General features: G+C 38.1%; 1 protein-coding gene across 7 annotated transcripts in view; it reads right to left on the bottom strand.

The window, feature by feature from the left end:
• Eip63F-1 (Ecdysone-induced protein 63F 1) overlaps positions 1 to 26,113 on the bottom strand; it is a 368,174-nt gene that overhangs the window by 225,713 nt on the left and 116,348 nt on the right. Inside the window, exons 1-2 of one of the 7 annotated variants that reach the window (XM_067788286.1) lie at positions 22,910 to 23,427; positions 20,463 to 20,610 (exon numbers count right to left, since the gene is read on the bottom strand). The exons of 5 other annotated variants lie outside the window; for them this stretch is intronic. In XM_067788286.1, coding sequence (XP_067644387.1) covers positions 20,463 to 20,481 — 19 coding nt within the window. In that variant the 5' untranslated portion in view covers positions 20,482 to 20,610; positions 22,910 to 23,427. Of the gene's footprint in view, positions 1 to 20,462; positions 20,611 to 22,909; positions 23,428 to 26,113 lie in introns of those variants that run through there. One more of the 7 variants, XM_067788285.1, reaches the window with a different exon arrangement.

Below are 26,113 nucleotides of genomic sequence, written 5' to 3'. Positions count from 1 at the left end.
AAATTATAGGTATTAATGAGGGTTTTAAAAGGGAGTGGTGGTTGTTGTATAGGTGGTCGCCTTTTCGAGATATCGCCATAAAGGTGGACCAGGGGTGACTCTAGAATGCGTTTGTACGATATGGGTATCAAATGAAAGGTGTTAATGAGTATTTTAAAAGGGAGTAATCCTTAGTTCCATAGGTGGACGCCGTTTCGAGATATCGCCATAAAGGTGGACCAGGGGTGACCCTAGAATTTGTTTGTTCAATATGGGCATCAAACGAATGGTGTTAATGAGTATTTTAAAAGGGAGTGGGCCTAAGTTCTATAGGTGGATGCCGTTTCGAAATATCGCCATAAAGGTGGACCAGGGGTGACTCTAGAATGTGTTTGTACGATATGGGTATCAAATGAAAGGTGTTAATGAGTATTTTAAAAGGGAGTGGGCCTTATTTCTATAGGTGTACGCCTTTTCGAGGTATCGCAATAAAGGTGGACCAGGGGTGACTCTAGACTTTGTTTGTACGATATGGGTATCAAAAGAAAGGTGTTAATGAGTATTTTAAAAGGGAGTGGGCCTTAGTTCTATAGGTGTACGCCTTTTCGAGGTATCGCAATAAAGGTGGACCAGGGGTGACTCTAGAATGTGTTTGTACGATATGGGTATCAAATTATAGGTATTAATGAGGGTTTTAAAAGGGAGTGGTGGTTGTTGTATAGGTGGTCGCCTTTTCGAGATATCGCCATAAAGGTGGACCAGGGGTGACTCTAGAATGCGTTTGTACGATATGGGTATCAAATGAAAGGTGTTAATGAGTATTTTAAAAGGGAGTAATCCTCAGTTCCATAGGTGGACGCCGTTTCGAGATATCGCCATAAAGGTGGACCAGGGGTGACCCTAGAATTTGTTTGTACAATATGGGTATCAAAAGAAAGGTGTTAATGAGTATTTTAAAAGGGAGTGGGCCTTAGTTCTATAGGTGTACGCCTTTTCGAGGTATCGCAATAAAGGTGGACCAGGGGTGACTCTAGACTTTGTTTGTACGATATGGGTATCAAATGAAAGGTGTTAATGAGTATTTTTAAAAGGGAGTGGGCCTTCGTTCTATAGGTGTTCGCCTTTTCGAGATATCGCCATAAAGGTGGACCAGGGGTGACTCTAGAATGCGTTTGTACGATATGGGTATCAAATGAAAGGTTTTAATGAGTATTTTAAAAGGGAGTAATCCTTATTTCCATAGGTGGACGCCGTTTCGAGATATCGCCATAAAGGTGGACCAGGGGTGACCCTAGAATTTGTTTGTACAATATGGGTATCAAAAGAAAGGTGTTAATGAGTATTTTAAAAGGGAGTGAGCCTTAGTTCTATAGGTGTACGCCTTTTCGAGGTATCGCAATAAAGGTGGACCAGGGGTGACTCTAGACTTTGTTTGTACGATATGGGTATCAAAAGAAAGGTGTTAATGAGTATTTTAAAAGGGAGTGGGCCTTAGTTCTATAGGTGTACGCCTTTTCAAGGTATCGCAATAAAGGTGGACCAGGGGTGACTCTAGAATGTGTTTGTACGATATGGGTATCAAATTATAGGTATTAATGAGGGTTTTAAAAGGGAGTGGTGGTTGTTGTATAGGTGGTCGCCTTTTCGAGATATCGCCATAAAGGTGGACCAGGGGTGACTCTAGAATGCGTTTGTACGATATGGGTATCAAATGAAAGGTGTTAATGAGTATTTTAAAAGGGAGTAATCCTCAGTTCCATAGGTGGACGCCGTTTCGAGATATCGCCATAAAGGTGGACCAGGGGTGACCCTAGAATTTGTTTGTACAATATGGGTATCAAAAGAAAGGTGTTAATGAGTATTTTAAAAGGGAGTGGGCCTTAGTTCTATAGGTGTACGCCTTTTCGAGATATCGCCATAAAGGTGGACCAGGGGTGACTCTAGAATGCGTTTGTACGATATGGGTATCAAATGAAAGGTGTTGTTGAAGACATGATCCGATTTTCGGATTAAGTCCGCCCCTCCGTCTGGCAACACCCGGCCAGTGCGGCCAAAAATCATCATGGCAGCTCAGCTGTGCCTGCTGCCGCGCTCACTCTCAATGTTCAGTTTCTAATAGACCACCAGCCGTTCGCTACGCATCGATCGCATCGTTTTTTATATTTATCGCCCGCCCGCCGTCGCGCAGTTGTTTATTTAAATTTACCTTTTTTCTTTTACACCTTGAAATTTGTGAGTTGTGAATTCAAAAAAACGGAGTACAATAATACACTAATAATCAAAACTTAAAACTAGCCCGTTCCACCTTTTTATTGAAGAGTGCTAGCGAAAATTATACATGGTCCTTTTGTGCCAAAAAGGCAACCAGCGGCAAAAAACAAAGTAAAAATAAAAACACAAATATTTGGAAAAAACTAAAAACTATTTTATATAAATACATAACAAACAAAACGCGATCGGTACGGACACAAAAAAAGAACAAAAAAGTGCTTAAGTAAATAAACAAAATTGGTTTAAAAATTTAACAAAAAGGAGTGCACATACATATATATATAAAATAACTAAAACACATCAAGGTGTGACAAAAACGGAAGAAATTAATATTACAAAACAAAACGTAATAAGAGTAAAGTTTGTGCCGAGAAATCAAAAAAAAAAAAGAAAGGTTTACAAGAAATGCATATAAATAAACATACATTAAGGAAAATTTTTTAAGAAATCAAAAAATATTGGAAAAAAAATACAATTCTATGAAAAGAAGTGAACGATTTGAAAGAAAAAATTTGGTCTACCAAAAATTGTTGAAAACACCAAAAAACATATTAGGGTGAAGTGGAAAAGAAAAAAGGGGTTTGTGAGAAAAATATAATTTTGAGAAAAGGAAAATTTTCAAAAAAAAAAGGCAAAAGAAAAGATACAAGAAAAAGTTTGGGTAAACAAAATTTTTAGAAAAGAGAAAAAATATATGTAAGAAAAGAACTTCTTTAAAAACGAAAAAAACACAACATCAACGCTACAATAGGAACAACATTAACTAACTATACCAACAAGGAGGAACAAAACATCAACAACAGCAATACAACAAAGGCACAAGTAACAAAAATAAAAGCGAAAATAATGTCTGAGTAAGTACTCGGTACCCAATATATTCCCATATATATTCCCTCCGTCTAACGTACGGACCCCAAATTCTAAAAATCCCAAAATTTATATACCCCTCCGATCTAAAGATCCGGACCCTGGGTATATCACCCACATCAAAAAGCCTAAACGGTAAAATATTTTCATTTGCTTACTCACTGTTACCAACAGGTACAGTCCCTTCAAAAAACACATAAATTTTTCAACAAATAAATTTACATTGCCGTACCAACGGAAAATCCATTGCCCGGTTCTATATACCCGAAAAGTTCGTTGCGCTAAATATCGAGTTGATTATAAAAATATATACGTATATATGTAATATATGTATATACCCACTTAGTTCGGTAATATCATCCGAGCTACATATTTTTCCAGCGTGAAATTCACCGCTGCCCAATTTACCCTTATATACATATATTGCATAAAACATATTTTACAAAAAACCCATAGCAACAAACTTTGCCAAATTTTTGTCACTTTTCCTAAAGTTTATTTTACCGGTGCACCCAAGATTAATTTTGCATACAAACCTACAAGTATATGCACCCATAATACCCACACGCACTTGTATATCTTTTTGCATAAGCCAAAAACCCACCCTCAACAAAGTAATTGCATGAGCATACGTAACAACATAATAGAAGGAATCAACAAAGAAGATCATCGGTTACATATTTTGCATACATTTACTTTGTCAATACAGATCAAGTGCATTGGCACGGCAAGCAAAAGGTTGTTGCTACACCACAGTTGTCGGCAAATATATTTCACCCATATATATAAATACATACATACGTACTATATACCCATATTACTTCTGCTCAGACGCGCTGAGACAAGTACATATAACAAAGCAAAAAGCCGGTACACATTAGGCCGGTCTCAAAAAATAAAAAATAAAATCCCAGTGAACACAAATATTATAATATTTATATTATTATATACTCATATTACTTGTACTCAGAAGCGCTGAGACAAGCCCGTATTAAAAACCAAGCGTACATTAGGCTGGTTTCAAAAAATTTTTTTTGCACTTTTGACAAAATTTTTTTCGATTTTCACAGCTTAATAAAAGCTCCCATTTCTTAATAAACCAAACCACTATAATGCCGAAATCGTCGGACGAAACCCAAAAATTGACCCCTGCAGATAAATGCCTGCAGAAATTCATATATGACGGTAACCAAGTAGAGGTTTACTGCTCAAGATGGTCACCCTCCCAAGCTACCGATTTATCAGAGTGTATGCTTAAGGTCAAACTAGAAGACCTTGATAAGATATGGGCAAAGGTGCTAGAGTCCCATCGAGAAGTAAGTTTCTCAGATAATTACACAGATGTTAGCGGCTCGGTTGAGCAAAAATTCGCTAAATGCTTGGAAACGTACCAAACATGCAAATCAGAAATTTTAGAAGCCTTACAGCTTTTTAATACTGCTAGCACCAACCAACAACAAATACCCGCCCACCCAATAAACAATTCAGACGCAAACGGTTTTTATTTAAAAGTACCACCATGCGACACCGAAGTATTTCATGGTGGATACGAAGACTGGCCATCCTTTAGAGATGTGTTCACGGCAGTCTATAAAAACCACCCTAAATTATCACCCGCTCAAAAATTATACCACTTACGCCTGAAAACAAAAGGACAAGCTGGGCTTATTGTAAAACAATACCCACTGAGCGATAATAATTTCGAGCTTGCCTGGGAAGCGCTCAGATCTAGGTACGAGAACAAAAGAATACTCGTCGACAACCAATTGAAGACGCTGTTCAACCTACCCACAATATTCGTAGAAAGCGGAGAACAAATACAGAAGATGCAGACAACAATCAACAATTGCATGTCAACTTTAAACACCCAAGGAATCCCGACAACGGACTGGGACCCGATCCTCGTTTACCTCTGCTCATCCAAGCTGCCCAGTGAAAGCCTTTCACTATGGGAACAATCCCTCAGCTCCCGAAAAGAACTCCCACTTTGGGATGATATGAATAAATTTTTGACCAGCAGATACGAGGTAGTAGAGAGAATAAGTACCTATAGACCAGGCAAGGTGAAACCCCAATTTTCGAGTTTTACACCACGAACGGTGAATCAAAACTCGACCCAACTCAACAATAATAGAACCCATGCATATCACACGGAGTTCAATAAAACGGCTTCGTGTAGATTATGCAATCAATACCACGCAGTCAAATCTTGCGTTAGGTTTAGAAATTTATCGGTATCAGACCGAATCAAATTTGTGAGAGAAAATAGTTATTGCGAAAACTGTTTGTCTACGTCACACCCCAAGAACGAATGTAAAAGTAGTTTCACGTGCGTTTATTGCCAAAAGCGTCATCATTCGCTACTGCATTTGCAGCCCAAACCCCAACAATCACAACCAAACCCCAGAGCTCAAAATGCCCACGCCGGCACCCCTAGGAGAACGGACGACGAGCGAGCCTCAACATCGAAAGCCGCCGCAAGAGCCACCTCCTCCCTACAGTCTCAAGACAAAAACCCGGTTTCTTCACTCTTCTCGAGTAATCATGGAACCACCCTACTACCCACAGCAATAGTATCAGTATACTTTGCTGGCGAATTTCATAAAATTCGTGCCCTAATAGACCAAGGTTCACAAAAAACCTTTGTATCATCCCGTATACAAAAGGTTCTTGGTCTACCCACAAAAGAGTCTCTCCACCAGATATCTGGAATGGGTGGAACGGTTGTGAAAAATGCCAATAAAGTCTGCCAGATAACATTCTGTTCAGCAGACTTAACCCAAATGATAGACGCACAAGCAATAATTTTGCCGAAACTAACCAAGTTCTTGCCCACAGTCAGAGTTTCAAGCATCGATCTCGAAGAACTGTCCCATTTACCCTTAGCGGATCCACAGTATTCGATACCATCTAAAATCGATGTGGTAATCGGCAGCGATATCACCCCGCAAATCCTCACCGAAGGGCTCCTACGAAATGTGAGTGGAACATTACTTGCCCAAAACACAATATTCGGATGGATATTAAGCGGCCCTGTAGCTGAAAAGGTATCAACCTTCAGCACTCATGTCACGGAATGCACCGATGACCCCATCAATCAACTTTTGAGACAATTTTGGGAACAGGAAGAAGTTCACCAAACCCAACAACGATCAGCAGATGATGAATACTGCGAAGCACTCTACCGGACAACCACAATTCGTGAGGAAGATGGACGCTACAGAGTAAAACTACCCTTCAAATCGGAATTTCCAGCCAATCTGGCACTCGGTCATTCACGACCCGCAGCACAACAGCAGTATATCAGCATCGAACGAACCCTCGAAAGAAAACCCGAATTAAGAGACAAATATTTTGAAGTCCTTAATGAATATTTAACCATGGATCACATGGAACCCGCCTCCCAACAAGAGATAATTAGAGATGGTAAATATTTATCATTTTATCTACCCCATCATGCTGTCATAAAACCCGACAGCAAAACTACAAAAGTACGAGTCGTCTTCAACGCATCAAAAATGTCGCATTCTGGCAACTCGTTGAACGACGTGCTTCATACAGGCCCCATTCTACAAAATGACTTAATGCTCGTCATACTTAAATGGCGACTTTATAAGTTTGTTTTTAATGGCGATATTGAGAAAATGTATCGCCAAATACTCGTCCATGAAGAAGACAAAGATTTTCATCGAATCGTTTTTCGGAAACACCCAACTCTGCCGATACAAGATTTTCGACTAAAAACAGTTACCTTTGGTGTAAATTGCGCGCCATATTTGGCGATTCGAACCCTACACCAACTCGCCCACGACTGTCAAGACGAATATCCGCTCGCTAAAAATATTTTATTGAATGAAACTTATGTTGACGATATTTTGTCCGGCGGTCATGATATACAGTCCACTTTGAACTCTATGACTCAAGTTATCGAAGCTTTAAAATCGGCAGGGTTCCCTTTGAGGAAGATGTCGGCAAATCACCCTAAAATTTTAAAACCCGTTCCCGACCCTGATGTGCTAGACGTCGACTTCCTTAAATTCCATGATTCGAGTTCCACAAAAACCCTTGGAATTCAGTGGAACGCGCTAACCGACACCTTCACCTACACGTATGATCCACCATCAGCAGAAAACACGACTACAAAAAGGCAGATTTTATCAGCAGTGGCAAAACTGTTTGACCCCGCAGGATGGCTTTCACCAATAATGATTCTTGCCAAAATGTTGCTGCAACAACTCTGGATGGAAGGAACGGATTGGGACGAAGACGTGAAGCCCGGAGCTCTCCAAAAATGGACCTCAATTTATGAAAATTTACCTCATATCAGAGACATTAAAATCCCTAGGTGGGTACAGTATTCCCCCGATAAACTAATCCAGCTGCATGGATTCTCAGATGCTTCAGAAAAAGCATGTTGTGCCTGTATATATTTACGATTACAAACCCATGAAAATAGTTTTTCATCCCATTTGCTAGCTGCTAAAAGCAAAGTAGCACCCCTCCAAATCGTGAGTCTTCCACGGTTGGAACTCTGTGGAGCAGTTTTACTCTCCAAGTTAGTGAAACAGCTGCGAAGTGAGCTGAATCTACCCCAACACGAACTCATTCTCTGGTGCGATTCTGCCATCGTACTGGCCTGGTTAGAAAAACCACCCCATACCTGGAAAACGTATGTCGCCAACAGAACCTCTGAAATTCTTAAGAATGTTGACAACGCCACTTGGAGGCACGTTTCCAGTAAGGATAACCCAGCGGATTTGGGCACTCGAGGCTGCAAGCCTCAGGATTTAGTCCAATGTCCATTATGGTGGGAAGGACCTAATTGGCTTATCAATCCATCAACTTCGCGGCCAAAGGATATTTCTCACCACCCAACTCCCCCCGAACAACGACATGTGGAAGTATTCCACACCCTGCAGGAAGAAAATATAGACATACTCGACCGGTTTTCGTCGTTTTCTCGAGCACTTAGAGTCGTGGCCTATATGTTGCGGTTTATCCGAAGAGCAAGAAAACTAGAAGTTCCAGCCACGCTTAACCTCACCCACGCCGAAGTGAATGATGCCAAAATCAAAATCATCATTCAAACTCAACGGAATCATTACGGAGACAGGATAGAGCTGCTTCAAACGTCAGGACCCTTACCCAAAAAGAACACCCTTCTGACATTAAACCCCATTCTAGATGACTCAGGGATCATGCGAGTTTCTGGAAGATTAGCATATGCCACCTATAGCTTTAATGAGCGGCACCCAATTATCATATCCGAAAACTCTCGATTTTGTTCTCTTCTGTTAGACTTCCTCCATTCGCACCTGCTGCACGCCGACAAACAGCTGATGATCCGAATGGTACAGCAACAGTACTACATTCCACGTTTGAAGCAAAAGGTCAAAAAGCTCGTCTTCCACTGCAAAACCTGCACCATCTATAAACAGCAGATGAAAACGCAGATAATGGCAGCCTTGCCACCCGAGAGGTCAACGTATTCCCTACCCTTTCATACAACAGGAGTCGACTTTGCTGGACCATTTATGGTAAAAACTTCTCCCCTTCGCCGAGCTTCGTATGTCAAAGCTTACGTTTGTGTGTTCGTCTGTTTTTCCACAAAGGCTGTTCACTTAGAAGTGTGTTCTGACCTCACCACGAATGCCTTCAACGCAGCCTTTGCCCGATTTACTGGCCGCCGTGGCCTACCCCACCAGATATATTCTGACAACGGAAAGACGTTCGTCGGCGCACAACGCGGATTACAAAGAGAATTCACCACATTCCTCAAGGAAGTCGCTACAGACGTCGCCGAAAAGTATGCAACTCACGGATTCTCATGGAAATTCATCCCACCATACGCTCCACACATGGGTGGGCTATGGGAAGCGGCCGTGAAAAGTTTCAAGATACACTTTACGAAAGTAGCAAGAAACCAGAAGTTCTCCTTCGAAGAGCTTACTACCCTCTTAGTACGCATAGAGGCGGTCCTCAACTCCCGACCGCTCTCCCCTATGTCCGAAGATCCAATGGATCCCCTAGTCCTAACCCCAGGGCATTTCCTACGTGGCGCGCCGCTCTTGTCGTTACCGGAGCCAACTGCAGAGCATCTCACCTTGGTCAACAAATGGCAGAAACTGAAAGTGCTTCACCACCAGTTCAGCACACGATGGAAGAAGGAGCTGCATAAGCGGTACAAATGGAAATGCCCTCAACGCAATATTCAAGTTGGAGATTTAGTCGTGGTAAGGGATGATTTACTACCCCCGAACGAATGGCGTTTGGGACGGGTAATCACTTTACACCCTGGATCGGATAACCATGTTCGAGTGGTGGAACTCAAAACACAAAACGGACTAATAACCCGAAATATTGCCAAACTGTGCGTGCTACCAACTGCCTAGCAGTGCCAACCCTACCTCTGGTACCCTCTGCTTCATGCCCCTAGCAATCTACATATAAGCTACCCTCCCCAACGTATTTTTCTAACCCATTTTTTGAGAAATACGTATTTTTTCTTTTCTTGTCTTTACAGGACCCGCAGATCTACGGAGACCCAGAAATGCCGGCTATGTGGGCAGCGACACGCGCTAAGGCAGTGCCGGGCGTTCCTCGCAATGAAGCCTGAGGAGCGTTACGAGTGCGCGAGGAACCACCGGTACTGCATAAACTGTCTGGCAGTGTCGCACAGCACCGGGGCATGTGACTCCCCGTCCAGCTGCCGCAAATACTCACTCGGCCACCACACTCTCCTACACCGAGCTCGACAACAGGGCACCAATACGCTTCGCACGGACAGCGGACAAAGGCGCGCACCAGCCCAACATCACCAAAGGGCAATCCAAAGCCGGTCGGCTCGACAGCGCGACGAAAACCTGAGGAAATTAGTGAAAGAGGCACGGGCAGCCCTAGACAAGATCGAGGCTATCCTCAACCCAGCCACGCGTCGGGCGGGGGGGGGGAGCATGTTGAAGACATGATCCGATTTTCGGATTAAGTCCGCCCCTCCGTCTGGCAACACCCGGCCAGTGCGGCCAAACATCATCATGGCAGCTCAGCTGTGCCTGCTGCCGCGCTCACTCTCAATGTTCAGTTTCTAATAGACCACCAGCCGTTCGCTACGCATCGATCGCATCGTTTTTTATATTTATCGCCCGCCCGCCGTCGCGCAGTTGTTTATTTAAATTTACCTTTTTTCTTTTACACCTTGAAATTTGTGAGTTGTGAATTCAAAAAAACAGAGTACAATAATACACTAATAATCAAAACTTAAAACTAGCGCGTTCCACCTTTTTATTGAAGAGTGCTAGCGAAAATTATACAGGTGTTAATGAGTATTTTAAAAGGGAGTAATCCTTAGTTCTATAGGTGGATGCCGTTTCGAGATATCGCCATAAAGGTGGACCAGGGGTGACTCTAGAATGCGTTTGTACGATATGGGTATCAAATGAAAGGTGTTAATGAGTATTTTAAAAGGGAGTAATCCTTAGTTCCATAGGTGGACGCCGTTTCGAGATATCGCCATAAAGGTGGACCAGGGGTGACCCTAGAATTTGTTTGTACAATATGGGTATCAAATGAAAGGTGTTAATTAGTATTTTTAAAAGGGAGTGGGCCTTCGTTCTATAGGTGTTCGCCTTTTCGAGATATCGCCATAAAGGTGGACCAGGGGTGACTTTAGAATATGTTTGTACGATATGGGTATCAAATTAAAGGTATTAATGAGAGTTTTAAAAGTGAGTGGTGGTAGTTGTATATGTGAAGGCATTTTCCAGATATCGACCAAAATGTGGACCAGGGTGACCCAGAACATCATCTGTTGGATACCGCTAATTTATTTATATATGTAGTACCTGCCAAGATTTTAAGGGTTTTTTATTTCGCCCTGCAGAACTTTTTTAATTTTCTCCTACTTAATATGGTAGGTGTCACAACCATTTTATAAAGTTTTTTCTAAAGTTATATTTCGCGTCAATAAAACAATCCAATTACCTTACTATGTTTCATCCCTTTTTTCGTATTTGGTATAGAATTATGGCATTTTTTTCATTTTTCGTAATTTTCGATATCGAAAAAGTGGGCGTGGTCATAGTCGGATTTCGTTCATTTTTCATACCAAGATAAAGTGAGTTCAAGTAAGCACGTGAACTAAGTTCATTAAAGATATGCCGATTTTTGCTCAAGTTATCGTGTTAACGGCCATGCGGAAGGACAGACGGACGACTGTGTATAAAAACTGGGCGTGGCATCAACCGAATTCGCCCATTTTCACAGAAAACAGTTAACGTTATAAAATCTATGCCCGTACCAAATTTCAAAAGGATTGGTTAGTTTTTGTTCGAATTATGGCGTTAAAAGTATCCTAGACAAATTAAATGAAAAAGGGCGGAGCCACGCCCATTTTGAAATTTTCTTTTATTTTTTTATTTTGTTGCACCATGTCATTACTGGAGTTGAATGTTGACATAATTTACTTATATACTGTAAAGATATAAAATTTTTTGTTAAAATTTTACTTTAAAAAAATTTTTTTTTTAAAGTAGGCGTGGTCCTTCTCCGATTTTGCTAATTTTTATTAAGCGTACATATAGTAATAGCAGTAACGTTCCTGCCAAAGTTCATCATGATATCTTCAACGACTGCCAAATTACAGCTTGCAAAACTTCTAAATTACCTTCTTTTAAAAGTGGGCGGTGTCACGCCCGTTGTCCAAAATTTTACTAATTTTCTATTCTGCGTCATAAGATCAACTCATCTACCAAGTTTCGTCGCTTTATCTGTCTTTTGTAATGAATTATCGCACTTTTTCGGTTTTTCGAAATTTTCGATATCGAAAAAGTGGGCGTGGTTATAGTCCGATATCGTTCATTTTAAATAGCGATACCTCAAAATTTACTCAAGTTCTCGTGTTAACGGACGGACGGACGGACGGACATGGCTCAATCAATTATCAATGATTATTTTGATATATGGAAATTTATATCTATCTCGATTCCTTTATATATGTACAACCAACCGTTATCCAATCAAACTTAATATACTCTGTGAGCTCTGCTCAACTGAGTATAATTATCACAAGATTTCGTGGCCATGCCCATCCATTTATTCGATTGCCCGTCCGTCAAACAATAGCTTGAACACAAATTTTGTTGTAGCTCCTTTCTAAGCCATTTATCTCGTTTAAAACAACTGGTAGGTAAAAGACACCCCAATTATGAATATATATGAAAACAAATAAATGCAGGTACCACATTAGATACTTTCCTCACACGCACAAACACATAAGTACATATACAGCTTCTGAACTACCAATACAAGACAAGCGAGAAAAAAAGATCTGAAAGAAAAATGATACTGAAGATAGCACAATGCTGAAACCGGTCTCTTTTTAAACGAAATTTGAAAACTATTGACGGTAAAAAATTCTAATAATGTACATATATCTCGTTTACTTATTTGACAATAAAAACAAATTTAGCGGGGTCATTTCGTATCTACTTCAGTATTATATCGGATTTATTTCGTAAATGCTTGAAGACTTTTATCGGAACCATGCCAGTAATAGCTAAGGACGATGTCGGCATAATTTCGGGACTTTTTGAGAAGAGCTTTATCAGCATGTTATCGGTAACAATCGATATCGACGAGTTGTCCATTTGTTATCGATAGCAAGACTATCATCGAGTTATCGATTTGTTATTGGATTGTTTTTTTCGAGTGTGTTGTTATATAGGTTTCTCATCGACTTGATATCGAGGGGTTATCGATGTCTTATTGACTGGATAAACTTTTTTGAAATCTGCTTAATAACAAACCAAAGAGTCGTCGATAACGTCGCTATATAAAACATACTGAAAAAACTTCGATAACCTATCGGTAACAAATTGATAACATGCTGATTACAAACTGATAAACCGTCGATTACCTACTTAATTGTTCACAACTGAAAGTCGAATAAAACTTTTGAATGAAAACAAAAAGCTAACTTTATAGTAGTAACGTTAATGATTAAAAAAATAGCTAATAGTGGGACAAGGGGCCAAGATGGTTCTTACTGAAATCGGTGCATACTTACTTAGAGCCGGTTTCGCCATCTTCAGTTAGCCACTTATCTACAAGTTATTGAAAATTTCTTTTTCTACAAGCTAACTGAAGGCCTGCATCTCAGTTAAATTCAGGGTAAAATGTAAACAAAAGTCAGCTGTTTGACTAGTTTTCGTGTATTTACAATAGTTTTTTTTCGATTTTTTCTACGAAACATTCAGAATTATCGATTAGCCAAGTTTTGGTCACCCTGTGTTGGTGAAAACGAAAATGTCTAATGAAGTATCTGATAGATTGCTATCCTCCAGGTAGAATCGAACTTAACTGGAGACGGTGAAAATAACCGTTAATGTAAATATGTATGCCTAAAATATACAAAAATTATGCGCTTATGCAAAACATACCAGGGATGTATTAGTCCTTCTAACACTTAACGAGTTTGTAACTTGGTCTGGGGTATCTACGACCTCAAACAAAAATATGAATTATAATATTTTATTTGGCGGCCACCGTGGTGTGATGGTAGCGTGCTCCGCCTACCACACCAACATCAAAAAAAATTTTAGAAATAAGGTTTTTCAATTCGAAGAAAATTTTTCTAAGCGGGGTCGCCCCTCGGCAGTGTTTGGCAAGCGCTCCGGGTGTATTTCTGCCATGAAAAGCTCTCAGTGAAAACTCATCTGCCTTGCAGATGCCGTTCGGAGTCGGCATAAAATCATGTAGGTCCCGTCCGGCCAATTTGTAGGGAAAATCAAGAGGAGCACGACGCAAATTGGAAGAGAAGCTCGGCCTTAGATCTCTTCGGAGGTTATCGCGCCTTACATAAATAAATAAAAATAAATAAATATTTTATTTATTATCACGCAGAAATATAAGTTTATGAAAATATAAATCACAGAAACTTGGAAACCTCATGGTTTCTCTTGAAAATCTACAGCGGGGTATATAGTACACCTAAAATTAAACTGGCCTCTGTTATGAGGCGAATGCGATCTTCGACTGTCGTAGAAAGAGCTGATCAAACGAATGTGTATTCGGTATTATGACTCGCATTCGATGAATTCAGCATAATCCCAAAAGAGAGCGGTTTCCGATTGATATCTTTTGCCTACATTGGGGCATAATTGATCCCCTCTAGTCCCTTTTGTATACAGTTGGGAAAGTCACGTTCAAATATATGTAGCCTATTTTAAAAAACATAAAAAAACGGCAACGAAGTGAGTTAAATAAAAAAGATTCTAGATGATGGATTCGAATTATTTAAGTAAAATTGGTCTTATCTTTCCAGTTCGTGTATAAAGGGTACAATTAGTCTATTCATAGGACATGCTCAAACAAAAGGGAACAGTTCAACGCATACAAAGAGATCAAAACTGGCATTAGTCACATACTCCTTTAGGACCTTGAAGCTTGCTCTGTAGACGTCCCAATAAGATTGGGCGAGATTAGGAGAAGACGAGAGATGCACATGATCGACCAAGCGGGAAAGGTGTGGGTCCAAGCGCGAGGCTGTAAAGTGTCGAAGATTATGTGGACTGGGACTGTGAGCACCCTAGACGTATTGAAATTTGTTTATTTATTTATTTCAATATTAATCTAGAAAATATAAAAAATTTTCACACAGATTACAAGAAGAAAAAGCATCTAAGAAAATAAAAACCATTATTATTTTAACTTAAAAACTAATTAGCTAAGAAAAAGTTCATTTAATCTTTGTTTAAATACATCTTTCATAGAGGAAAAATCAAGATTTCCAGGGTTTATAAGCGAATTAAATTCTTTCAAAGCTCTAAAAACGGAGCATTGGTTGCGTAATTAGTTCTAACAAAGCCCAACCAGAAAATATCATGATTCCGTAAACTCCTCTGCGGGATATTAAATGTATTCTCTCAAGCAAGAAGGGACAGTCAATTAATCCACTTATTAAATCGAACACAAAAGTGAGGGACAGAATGGACTGTCTAGTATCTAAGTTAAAGTCCTTAATAATTAATAAGCAAACAACGACTCCTATAAGGAAGAATCGGGTCTCTGAAGTTTAAGGACCGCAACGCAAAGCGGACAAACACATTTTGAACTCGCTCAAGCCTCTTAATATGATAATCATAGTATGGGCTCCAGATAAAAACAGCGTATTCTAATTTGGAACGTACAAGCGAGGTGTACAGCAATTTTAAAGAGTAGGGATCAGAAAAGTCAGAGCCAAAACGTCTAATGAATGCAAGTGCTGAATATGCCTTTGCAATTACGTAGCTCCAATGGCTGTGAAACAGAAATTTGGAATCGAATACAAGACCAAGATCGATAATTTCACTTTAAGTGGATAGTGGAAGCCCATCAATATTTGCCATCATCCGGTGGCAAAATCCTGAGCCATATAAATAATTTTGCATGAAAATGCAACAACAACGATTTGAGCCAGATAAATCCAGATAGAAGTCTGGTTCAATTTGTGAGCCAGATAATTTGTAAATTTTTTCTTTTTAGTTTGGCAACGCTGCCTTTAATAAACCTACTTTTTCTAAAATAGATGTCGCTGCTTTGCCTTTCGCCGTATGAGTTAAATGAAAAACAGCGGCGGCATCTGCCTATCACATTTCACGTGTGCGAAAATGTTACGACATCTGCTTCTCAAGTCTCTCAATGATCCAGAGCATTCCCGTGAGAATTGAGCGTGAGCCGGAGCTCTAAAACTCACTGGAAGACGGAAATTGTAAGATATAGGCAGAAGACAGCGAGACTTAGAGTAGGAGACATGTGAGCATTTTTTAATATTTAAATTTAGTTTATTTCGTTTACACAAAATCGCGACATTATCTAAATCAGATTGGAGATTCGATACGTCCTCCTTACTTGTAATTGACGAATACAACTTTAAATCATCAGCATACAAAAGAAAATTAGTGTACTTGAAACAACTGGATTTATCGTTTATAAAGATAACGAACAGAAGTGGATCCAATATGCTACCCTGAGGAACTCCAGACGTCGCAATGGACGAATCCGATGAGAACCCATCAACAACGACCTTACATTTACGACACGAGAGATAGGATTCAAATCAATTTAAAAGGGTGGACTGAAATCCTATAGCTCTAAGTTTCAATATTAAAATTTTGTGACTTACTTTGTCAAAAGCCTTTGAAAAGTCTGTGTATACAGTATCAACTTGAAGTCGGTTTTGAAACGCTGAGATGCAATATTCCGAAAACACTGCCAGATTTGAGACCGTTCAACGACCTTTTACGAAACCATGCTGTTCAATGGAGATAAACCTATTTACTGCAAAATAAATCTTATTTTTTACAATAGTCTCGAATAATTTTGATATGGAGGATATCTTAGCGATTGGTCTATAATTGGCAATATTATTCTTGTTGGCGACCACCGTGGCGTGATGGTAGCGTGCTCCGCCTACCACACCGTATGCCCTGGGTTCAAACCCCGGGCAAAGCAACATCAAAATTTTAGAAATAAGATTTTTCAATTAGAAGAAAATTTTTCTAAGCGGAGTCGCCCCTCGGCAGTGTTTGGCAAGCGCTCCGGGTGTATTTCTGCCATGAAAAGCTCTCAGTGAAAACTCATCTGCCTTGCAGATGCCGTTCGGAGTCAGCGTAAAACATGTAGGTCCCGTCCGGCCAATTTGTAGGGAAAATCAAGAGGAGCACGACACAAATTGGAAGAGAAGCTCGGCCTTAGATCTCTTCGGAGGTTATCGCGCCTTACATTTATTTTTTTTTTTATTCTTGTTGCCACTTTTAAATACTGGATTAATAGAGCCTACCTTCCAGGCATCAATGAACTGTCCCCGATCAAGTGACTTATTGAACAGAAGCAGCAGAGGGGCAGCAAATGCAGAACAACTTTTAAAAAGATATGATGACAGGCCATCAACATCAGTATTTGTAGATGTCTTCAACATCATTAAGCGTTAAAGTTAATGATCCAAGATTTGTTGGGGAACCAATGTTCGTGAAACACTCCGCATCAACGTCAGTGTCGGCTTCGAAATTAAACTTAAAGAACTGGGCAAAGAGATTAGCAGCGGTAGACTGGGCTTGAGCATCATTGAGATAAACCACAGACGGAATACTTGAGCAAGATTTTCTGGAGTTGACATACCTCCAAAATGAGCTAGAACTTTATTTTATATCCTATTCAAACTTACGAATATAATTACGCTTAAGATCCTTGTTCAAAAAATTAAATTGCTTTGAATAACGTAAATATATCACTTTATGAGTCACAGAATTTGACAGCTTGAACTTCTTGAAATATTTATTTCTCAAATTTTTAAGTTTTAACAGCTGCTTGGTATGCCAAGGAACTTTGTATTTGTATTTTTTTAGAACAGGGATATGCGCTTTGCAAATTTCCTTAATCTTATGCTTAAAAATTTCATAACAGTTAGAGACTTCAACATCGGAAAATAATGTAATCCAGTCAATGGAATCAACTGCAAAATTTACCATATAAGCATCCATATTTCTAAAGCGATAACTGATAAATTAAACAACGGCACAAATAGAACTAAATTCATAGAATTATATCTTTAGAATTAACGGTACATGGTGAATACTAGGAGTGGAAAGAGGATCAAGGCACTCAGATATTGTATAATTTACATTATCATTAAAAAAAATTAAGTCTAAGATACGAGATAGCTGATTAGAAAAGCTATTTATCTGAGTAAGACCGCGACTCATTAGATTATCTATCAAATAAATTTCGGATATGCTGTTGACATTATTAGCAACAAGCTGATTACAACCATCAATATAGGACCAATCAATATTTCCCAGATTGAGGTCACCAAGAACACAGATACTGTCATGATCATGCAGATTAAATGCAAGCTCCCGAATATTATCTACATGTGCTCTATAAACACCTCCACCTCTACTATGACCAGTTTTAGCATAATCACGATCCTTCCGAAACACATTGTAGAGATTAGTATCAAAGTATTCACTGTCGTAAAAGCTCTCGTTTAGCCAAGTTTCAACGAGAACGAAAATATCATAATCTAAGTTTGAGCTCAATACGAATAGCAGCTTAGATTTAGTTCTCAACTCCGAAACGTTTTGAAAATATATTTTCAACTTCTTGCGAGCAGTCAACTTCTTGGGACCAGTTACACTAGCGGAGTTAGCAACTTTGTTTTTAATAAACTTTAGCTAGCAGCCTTTACAGTGTCGTCGACGACATCTTGAGTTCTGATAAGCTCGTGTACCAAATTTGGCGAAGATATCTCAATTATAGTATGGTGTTAATATTCTATACTTTGTTGAACTTAAACCTGTAGATCATCGGCAATTGGTGAAGCATCGGGGAGAAGTATCGATGTAAAGTATTGATACTTTACTCAGTACTTAGTAAAAAGCATCGGGTATAAAATACTCGACTATATTTTGGAAAATATCGATAATAATCACTCAGTGTACGTGGGGTTTAACGCCCTCTCCTTCTCATTGGGTATTTACAGCGATTGTAAACCATATCCTCAGCTTCTCAGTTCTTGTTTGGTGAAAAGCCACACAAGAAGAACCTGCCACAAAAACTTAGAGGAGGTATGCAGGCTGTCAATGCTTAATTTTACGGGAGCACTGAAAACTACCCCTAAGGCTGCACTGTATGCCATTCTGCACATTCCACCTGTAGACCTGGTAGCAAAGAACATAGCGTTAAAAACTGCAACGAGGCTCAGTGCCATACGGCCATAGTAGTATAGCGTCAATTATAGAACGAACATACTACTTGATTCCCTATCTGCACTTCGATGGGGATTTTAAGGCTACAATAGGTGGTTGTTTGGCGCAAGGGTGCTCAAATGGCGGACGAGGCGATACATGTGTACACAGATGGTTCCAAAGCAGTGGAAGGAGTATGGTCTGCGGTATACTGTGCTGATCCGGAAATAAGCAGATCCTACAGGCTGCCAGATTACTGTAGCGTTTTCCAAGCGGAAGTATTACAGCAGTAGAAACACTGGAAGAGAAAGCTTTAACTGCAGCCGTGTTAACTTTTATATTGACAGCCAAGCAGCAATTATGGCACTAATCTCGCATAGCACAACATCTAAAAGTGTCTTAGAGTGTAAACGATCCCTGGAAATAATCGGGACGGGGAAAATCATTCATCTATATTGAGGTTACAGGGCATATGGGAATAGATAGCAATGAAAAAGCGGATGAACTAGCTAAAAAGGGCGCATCCCTTGAAGCGTGCTCCCTAGACGTCCCGATTAGATTGGGCGAGATTAAGAAAAGGCGAGAGGTGCACATGATCGACCAAGCGAGAAAGGCTGGGTCCAAGCGCGGGGCTGTAAAGTGTCTAATATTATGTGTAGGTCTTACAAACTTACACTAACAAAGTTGCTTTTGTCATTAACAAGAGGAGGCTGTAAACTTATGACGGGTGTTTTGACTGCCTTCTGGCCTCACATGCCTTTAAATTAGGCTTGGTCAGTGATAAAAGATGTAGGAAGTGCGGGTTGAAGGAGGAAACGGTCGAGCACGTTTTGTGCTCGTGCCCTGCGCTTGCCAGGCAAAGACTCCAGCTATTAGGGGTAATACAGCTGAAGAAGCAAGTGGCATAGGTCCTAGAAAACTTCTAGTATTTGCCAAGAGGACGGAGTTATTTTATAACATAGGTACTGGTTTTTGATAGGGTTTTCAGTTTGGTCCACTGACTAATGGTAATATACGGCGAACGCAATTCCAACCAATGATTTTTGTCGGAGATGCAGGGATGAAGAGGAGATAGAGAGCGTCGAGCACTTCCTCTGTAGATGCCCTGCTCTGGACAGTATACGTATGGAATGTCTGAATAAGTATATCATCGAGTGCTTAGCAGAACTTAGCTCTGCGGCAATCGAAAATATTCTACGCTACATCCGAAGGTCAAATTGGTTCAAATTCCTACACATCTAAAGTAGGAAGGGCTATAGCCCGCACAGTGGTATCATAATGGGCCAGCCGGCCTAAGTGTGTCCCTCACATTTCTGGAGGGCAGCCACTTTAACCTAACCTAACATTTCAGTTTGGTCGTTAAATAAACTTCTGGCAACACTACGGACTCATTCAGTATGTGCGAGGTCCTCATGGACCGGCCAGTTCAACCTAACGTAACTCACTCAGTACTCGTATCGTTCTGTCATATTACTAATTCGAAATTCGATGTTCGGTAGTCAGTTAAGATCGAAAGATGCTCATAATAAGGGGTGGTCCCTTTTTCTCTTGTTTACGCTACTTTTAACAAAAGATTGTTTACAAATAAATATCAAATATACTTACTTAAGTTCAGATACTTACAAATATCATCATTGCTCATATTTAAAAATTAGTAACAACGTATTTACCACTAATCACACGGCGGATACAACACTCAAAACAGTAGTCAATGTAGGTACATAGATAAGAAAATCACATAAATGAAAGTACAAATACTTGAAGTGAAAAGCTAAATTTCAAATAGTGTATAAAAAACTTTAAAACAATAACAACAAAAATTTGTAGCACTAATTCATAAACAAAACGTGCGAAGAAAAAAATTCTAATATGCACATACTAGAGCGGGTCAAATTGTATGGATGGATTTTTTTCATCAGGAGTATAGCAAAAACGTAATCTGCAGTTGATTCTAAAAAAAATTGCTGAAGACACCATAGCTCTAAGTCCGATTTCGAGGTCGCGACTTTTGCAAAATAAATATTTTGCCATATGAATGTAGGGTTTGGCCAAAAAATCTTCATAGCTTCTGATAGAATTATAGGAAAAATATCACACTGGGCTTACTTTAAAGGTATTTTACGTACATTTCAGAATGTGTATTAATATCTGTAGCGTTTTTGAATTTTAATAGAGATATCAGGCTTAAATTATGAGAAATTAGCCTAAAATGAACTTTTAACTATTATATTATCATTTTTAACAAATTTCTTATGGACAATTTTTTTTTCTTTATAGCTAAAATAAGTTCAGAATATTTCCAACAACTTTCATTCAGACAGTTTTTCTTTTTTCGAATTCGTTTTAGTAGAAAAAAATTTCCATAAAAAACCTATATTTTCAAGTAATAAGGAAAAAAACACAATTTTTATAATTTTAATGTAATTTATTTAAAAAATAATTTTTTACTTAGAATTGACCATTTTAACGTATTTTTCAAAATAAAAGTAATGTTATGTTATTATTTTTTGAAATTTTTTTGCTCTCCATTCGTGGTTGTTTTTCACGACTTTCTGCTGTAACAGCCATGACACCTTCACGTTTTTTATACTCAGCGTGCTTTGTTCACAGAGTGTATTAACTTTGGTTGGATAACGGTTGATTGTACAGGTATACAGGAATCGAGATAGATATAGACTTCCATATATCAAAATCATCAGTATCGAAAAAAAAATTTGATTGAGCCATGTCCGTCCGTCCGTTAACACGATAACTTGAGTAAATATTGAAATATATTCACCAAATTTGGTAGACGAGCTTATCTGGACCCAGAATAGATTGTTATTGAAAATGAGCGAAATCGGTTGATAACCACGCCCACTTTTTATATATATAACATTTTGGAAAACACAAAAAACCTGATTATTTAGTAAATAATACACCTAGAATGTTGAAATTTGACGTGTGGACTTATATTGAGACTCTTGACATAAATTTGAAAAAAAAAATTAAAATGGGCGTTGCACCGCCCACTTGTGATAAAATCTATTTTACAAATATTATTAAACATAAATCAAAAACCGTTAAACCTATCATAACAAAATTCGGCAGATAGATTGCCTTTACTACAAGGAATGTTTTGAGGAAAAATTAAAGAAATCGGTTAAGGACCATGCCCACTTTTATATAAACGATTTTTAACAGGGTCGTGGACGAATAAAATAAGCTATATCTTTGCAAAAAGAGCTATATATCAACGGTATTTCATTTTCAAAGTGGATTTATAACAATAAATAGGAAAAACTTTAAATTTAAAAAAATGGGCGTGGCACCGCCCTTTTTATGACTAAGCAATTTTCTATGTTTCGGGAGCCTAACTCGAAGAAAAATTAACGGATCGTAATAAAATTGGGTACACATATTTTCCTTATAGCAGAAAATATTTCTAGTAAAAATGGACGGGATCGGTTAAAGACCACGGCAACTTAGATATAAAACAAGTTTAAAAGGGTCGTAGACTAGAATAATAAGCTATAACTTAGCAAAAAATAGTTTTGAATCAATGATATTTCCCTTATCAGGTTTTATTGTAAGAGGAAATGGGAGACATTTTTTTTAGACGGGCAGTGCCACGTGTTATGTAGAAAAGTAATTTATCTGAAATGAAATGTACAATTGAAGCTCACGCTGAGTATATAATTTTCGGTTACACCCGAACTTAGACACCTTCATTTGTTTTTCTATAACACGTTTGGAAACAGATGTTAATAACTGTACATATCTTTCTGTTCCTTGCATATGCATTGGAATATTAGGATCATCTAGTGTTGGCTCATCATAATCTTAGGAATTGTACCAAGTGATCGTATAGAATATTTCTTGTGAATACCGGTGCAGATAGTAAATTATCGTCATTCAGATCAATCATATCAGTATAATCTGAAGCATTAAAATTGACATTATATTTTTTGTAAACTATGAATCAACTCTGTATTTCTTAGAATCATATGTAGATTACGTTTTTGCTATACTCCTTATGGAAAAAAATTTGACCCGCTCTAATATACATATACGGTTACTAAAAGATTCACATTTCCTATTTAAATGCGATTTAAATATGAAATTTCACTTTCACGCATTTAGTTATTCGATAAAATTTTTAATACCAATACAACAATTAGGCTGCAGTTTTTCACTTCACTTTTATTTCGCATGTCATGCAAATTCAAATATTTTTTTTTTTTTTGATGTTGTTTAGTATATGTATTTCGATTTCTTATCCTTGTTGTAGTCACTTTAATATAAATCAACAATTTTTTTTTTTTATTTTGTTTATTTCACAGCTCAATTTAATTAGCAGTATGTTTTAGAAGTAGTTATTATCGCGTTTATTTCCTCAACCCGCCACCTTATAAATGGAACTAAGTAATTTTATGTAGCTTCTTTAGTTGATTGTGTATCCGATTTTGGCAACACCCGCTCCACATTGCTTATCTAGCCATATATACACCCAGATACAGATTGTCTTCGTATGATGATTTTGTGCTCTAATTAATGAATACTACTTGCCTTGTTAAATGACAAGTGAATTCAACCGACTAATCGGTTATGATATTCCTAAAGCGGTTCTGGCATAGGTGACGGACAGAGAGGTACATACAGCACGAATATTTAACATATATTTTATGGCACTCAGATTAGAAAAGTGAAGTGCGCCCTATAAGTTTACACATACACCGTTGTTGGCAAAAATATAGCACAAAAAATTTGCAAATGGCATTATTTCATAATTTATATAGACTTGTTAGTTCCATGTGAGACCGGCTAGGATTTTATCATTTATTTTAAACGTTTCAATGTGTAAAAATCTTTGCTCACGGTGTGAGCGAATCATGAATGTAATCGTAAGCTGTAGAGTTTAAGCGTAGGCATAAGCGTAGTATTTGTTGATGGAATTCAGAATGTAAATGTAGGTGTAGTGCGTGGTGTGTGGAGTTACAGATAATGTAAGCGTAATTGTAGTACTTATACTGTAGCGTAATATGGGAAAAATGTACGTTGTAGGGTTGTTACGAGCGAAATCGCATATCAACTCAAGTCAAACACGTCACATATAAATTAAAGTCTCTAAGCGTATGTTAATTTGTATGCATGCAAGTGTACGAAGAGATGTATGCACTCTGCGCTGTTTGGTTGCAAATGAAGATGTACTTAATAGCGAACATAAGCAAATGTGTAATTTTTATAGCTTATACACAAATAGTTTAAAAAAACAATGCACGTAATGAATTATTCAGCTTTAAGTTGATTCTTTTCTCTTTTTTTAAGTTTTTGTTGGCTGTAACATCCTTGTACATTATTTAGTTAAATTTATATGAAATAATAAAGTGTGACCGTCGTGGTGTGGTGGTAGTATGCTCCGCCTACGTAACAGAATATTCTGGGTTCAAGTCCCGGTCAAAGCAACATCGAAACTTTAGAAAAGTTTTTCTAAGCAAGGTCGCCCCACGGCAGTGATTTGGCAAACACTCCGAGTGCATTGCTGCAATGAAAGGCTTCTCAGTTAAAACTCATCTGCCTTGCAGATGCCATTTGGAGCCAACATAAAACAAGTCCTATCCCGCCGATTCGTAGGAAAAATTAAAGAGAGTACGGCGCAGGAAGAGGAGGCTGAAGGCCGCCATGCCTTGCATTTTTTATTTTAAAAAGAAAATTATAAAATAAAATTTAAAAAAATAAAATAAAATAGAATAGAATAAAATAAAATAAAATAAAATAAAATAAAATAAAATAAAATAAAACAAAACAAAATAAAATAAAATAAAACAAAATAAAATAAAATAAAATAAAATAACAATTTACAAAATAAAATATAATAAAGTAAAATAAAATAAAATAACAATTTACGAAATAAAATAAAACAGAAAATAAAATAAAATAAAATGAAGTAAATGAGACCAAATAAAATAAAATTAAATCAAATTAATTTAAATTGAATTAAATCGATTTTTAATTGACGTATTATCCGTTATTTATCAAAAACTGTTGATTTATCATGGAAAAAGTATGTGCATGTAATATACCTACAATAATATAATTATAATAAAAAGCAATAACTTGTAGGTATCAGTTGCTACCGATAAGAAAGCGCCGAAGCATTTCTCAAAAAGCATGAAGCTGATAAATCTATCTCTATTGTGGTTTAACTTCAACCCTTGGTTGAGCTCTACTGAACTTAAAAACATTAGTTTCAAAGACGACACCTGTATGTTTACACATCGCACTTCACGAGTACCAGACCGAAAAAGTGATGAAATTTGATACGTTTGTAGGTTGACTTTATAACGAACAATAGAAATTTGATAACATTTTGGAAAATAGTTGTGGTACCACCCACATTTTGAAGAAGAAAATTTTAAAATATTAATGCCATAAAATCGTTTAAGATATCATATCGAAATTTGGCTTTGATCCTTGTAGTGAATATCAGCATTTCGGTTCATCACTATGCTGCTACTTAATTAATGCACAACAACAATAAAGCAATCAGCCACACTGATGTACATGTAAATATCAAAGCAAGCAGCCCTACATACCTGTAAACAGGGAAGCTAACAGCAAAGATAATATTGCACATACATATATTTAGGCAGCAGCTAAGAGCAGAATTTATTACACTCAGAGAAAAACGCCGTTCTAAAATCCAGTACCACCGGACTCATTTTAATAAAAATCGATATCGAAGTTTCGAAAAATAGGAAAAATGCGACAATTTATTACCAAATACCAATAATCGGATGAAATTTGATACATGGCTTGACTTTGTGACGAAAAATATAAGTTTGCTAAAATTTTGGAAAAGAAGAAAATTTAAAAGTGTGGGCAGAAAAGAGATCTTGGGTCCCACAGTAGGAAAAAATCAATGCCCACTTTATAACATCATCCAATGGGTTGATATAGTGCCAAAATGTGGGTATTCCAGCATAAAAATATAAACCAAGCCAAACCTAATCCAAGAATCGACTCAAACGCCTTCTTGTGGCAGACAAAATATGCACAATATTTTCTGTAGCAAAGAAAGTACACGCAATGATGCCGTCGATTTGCTAAGAGTTATCTTCAACCCGTCGATAAAGTTGAACAGGGGTGTAGTTCTCACCGTTAGAGATACCATGGATTTCAACCTAACCAGTAAAAGTAACTTGTACGATGTGGAGTGTCGCGCTGCCTCAAAAGAAGGACTCTGTGGTTAGAACCACGCTTCGTTCCGGCGCTGCATACGCCTATTTAGAAGA

Source organism: Eurosta solidaginis, chromosome 5 (genome assembly GCF_040869045.1).
Source record: "Eurosta solidaginis isolate ZX-2024a chromosome 5, ASM4086904v1, whole genome shotgun sequence".
Lineage (NCBI taxonomy): Eukaryota > Metazoa > Arthropoda > Insecta > Diptera > Tephritidae > Eurosta > Eurosta solidaginis.
The sequence above is the reverse complement of the archived record's forward strand: the minus strand, read 5'-3'. Positions and strand labels throughout refer to the sequence as shown.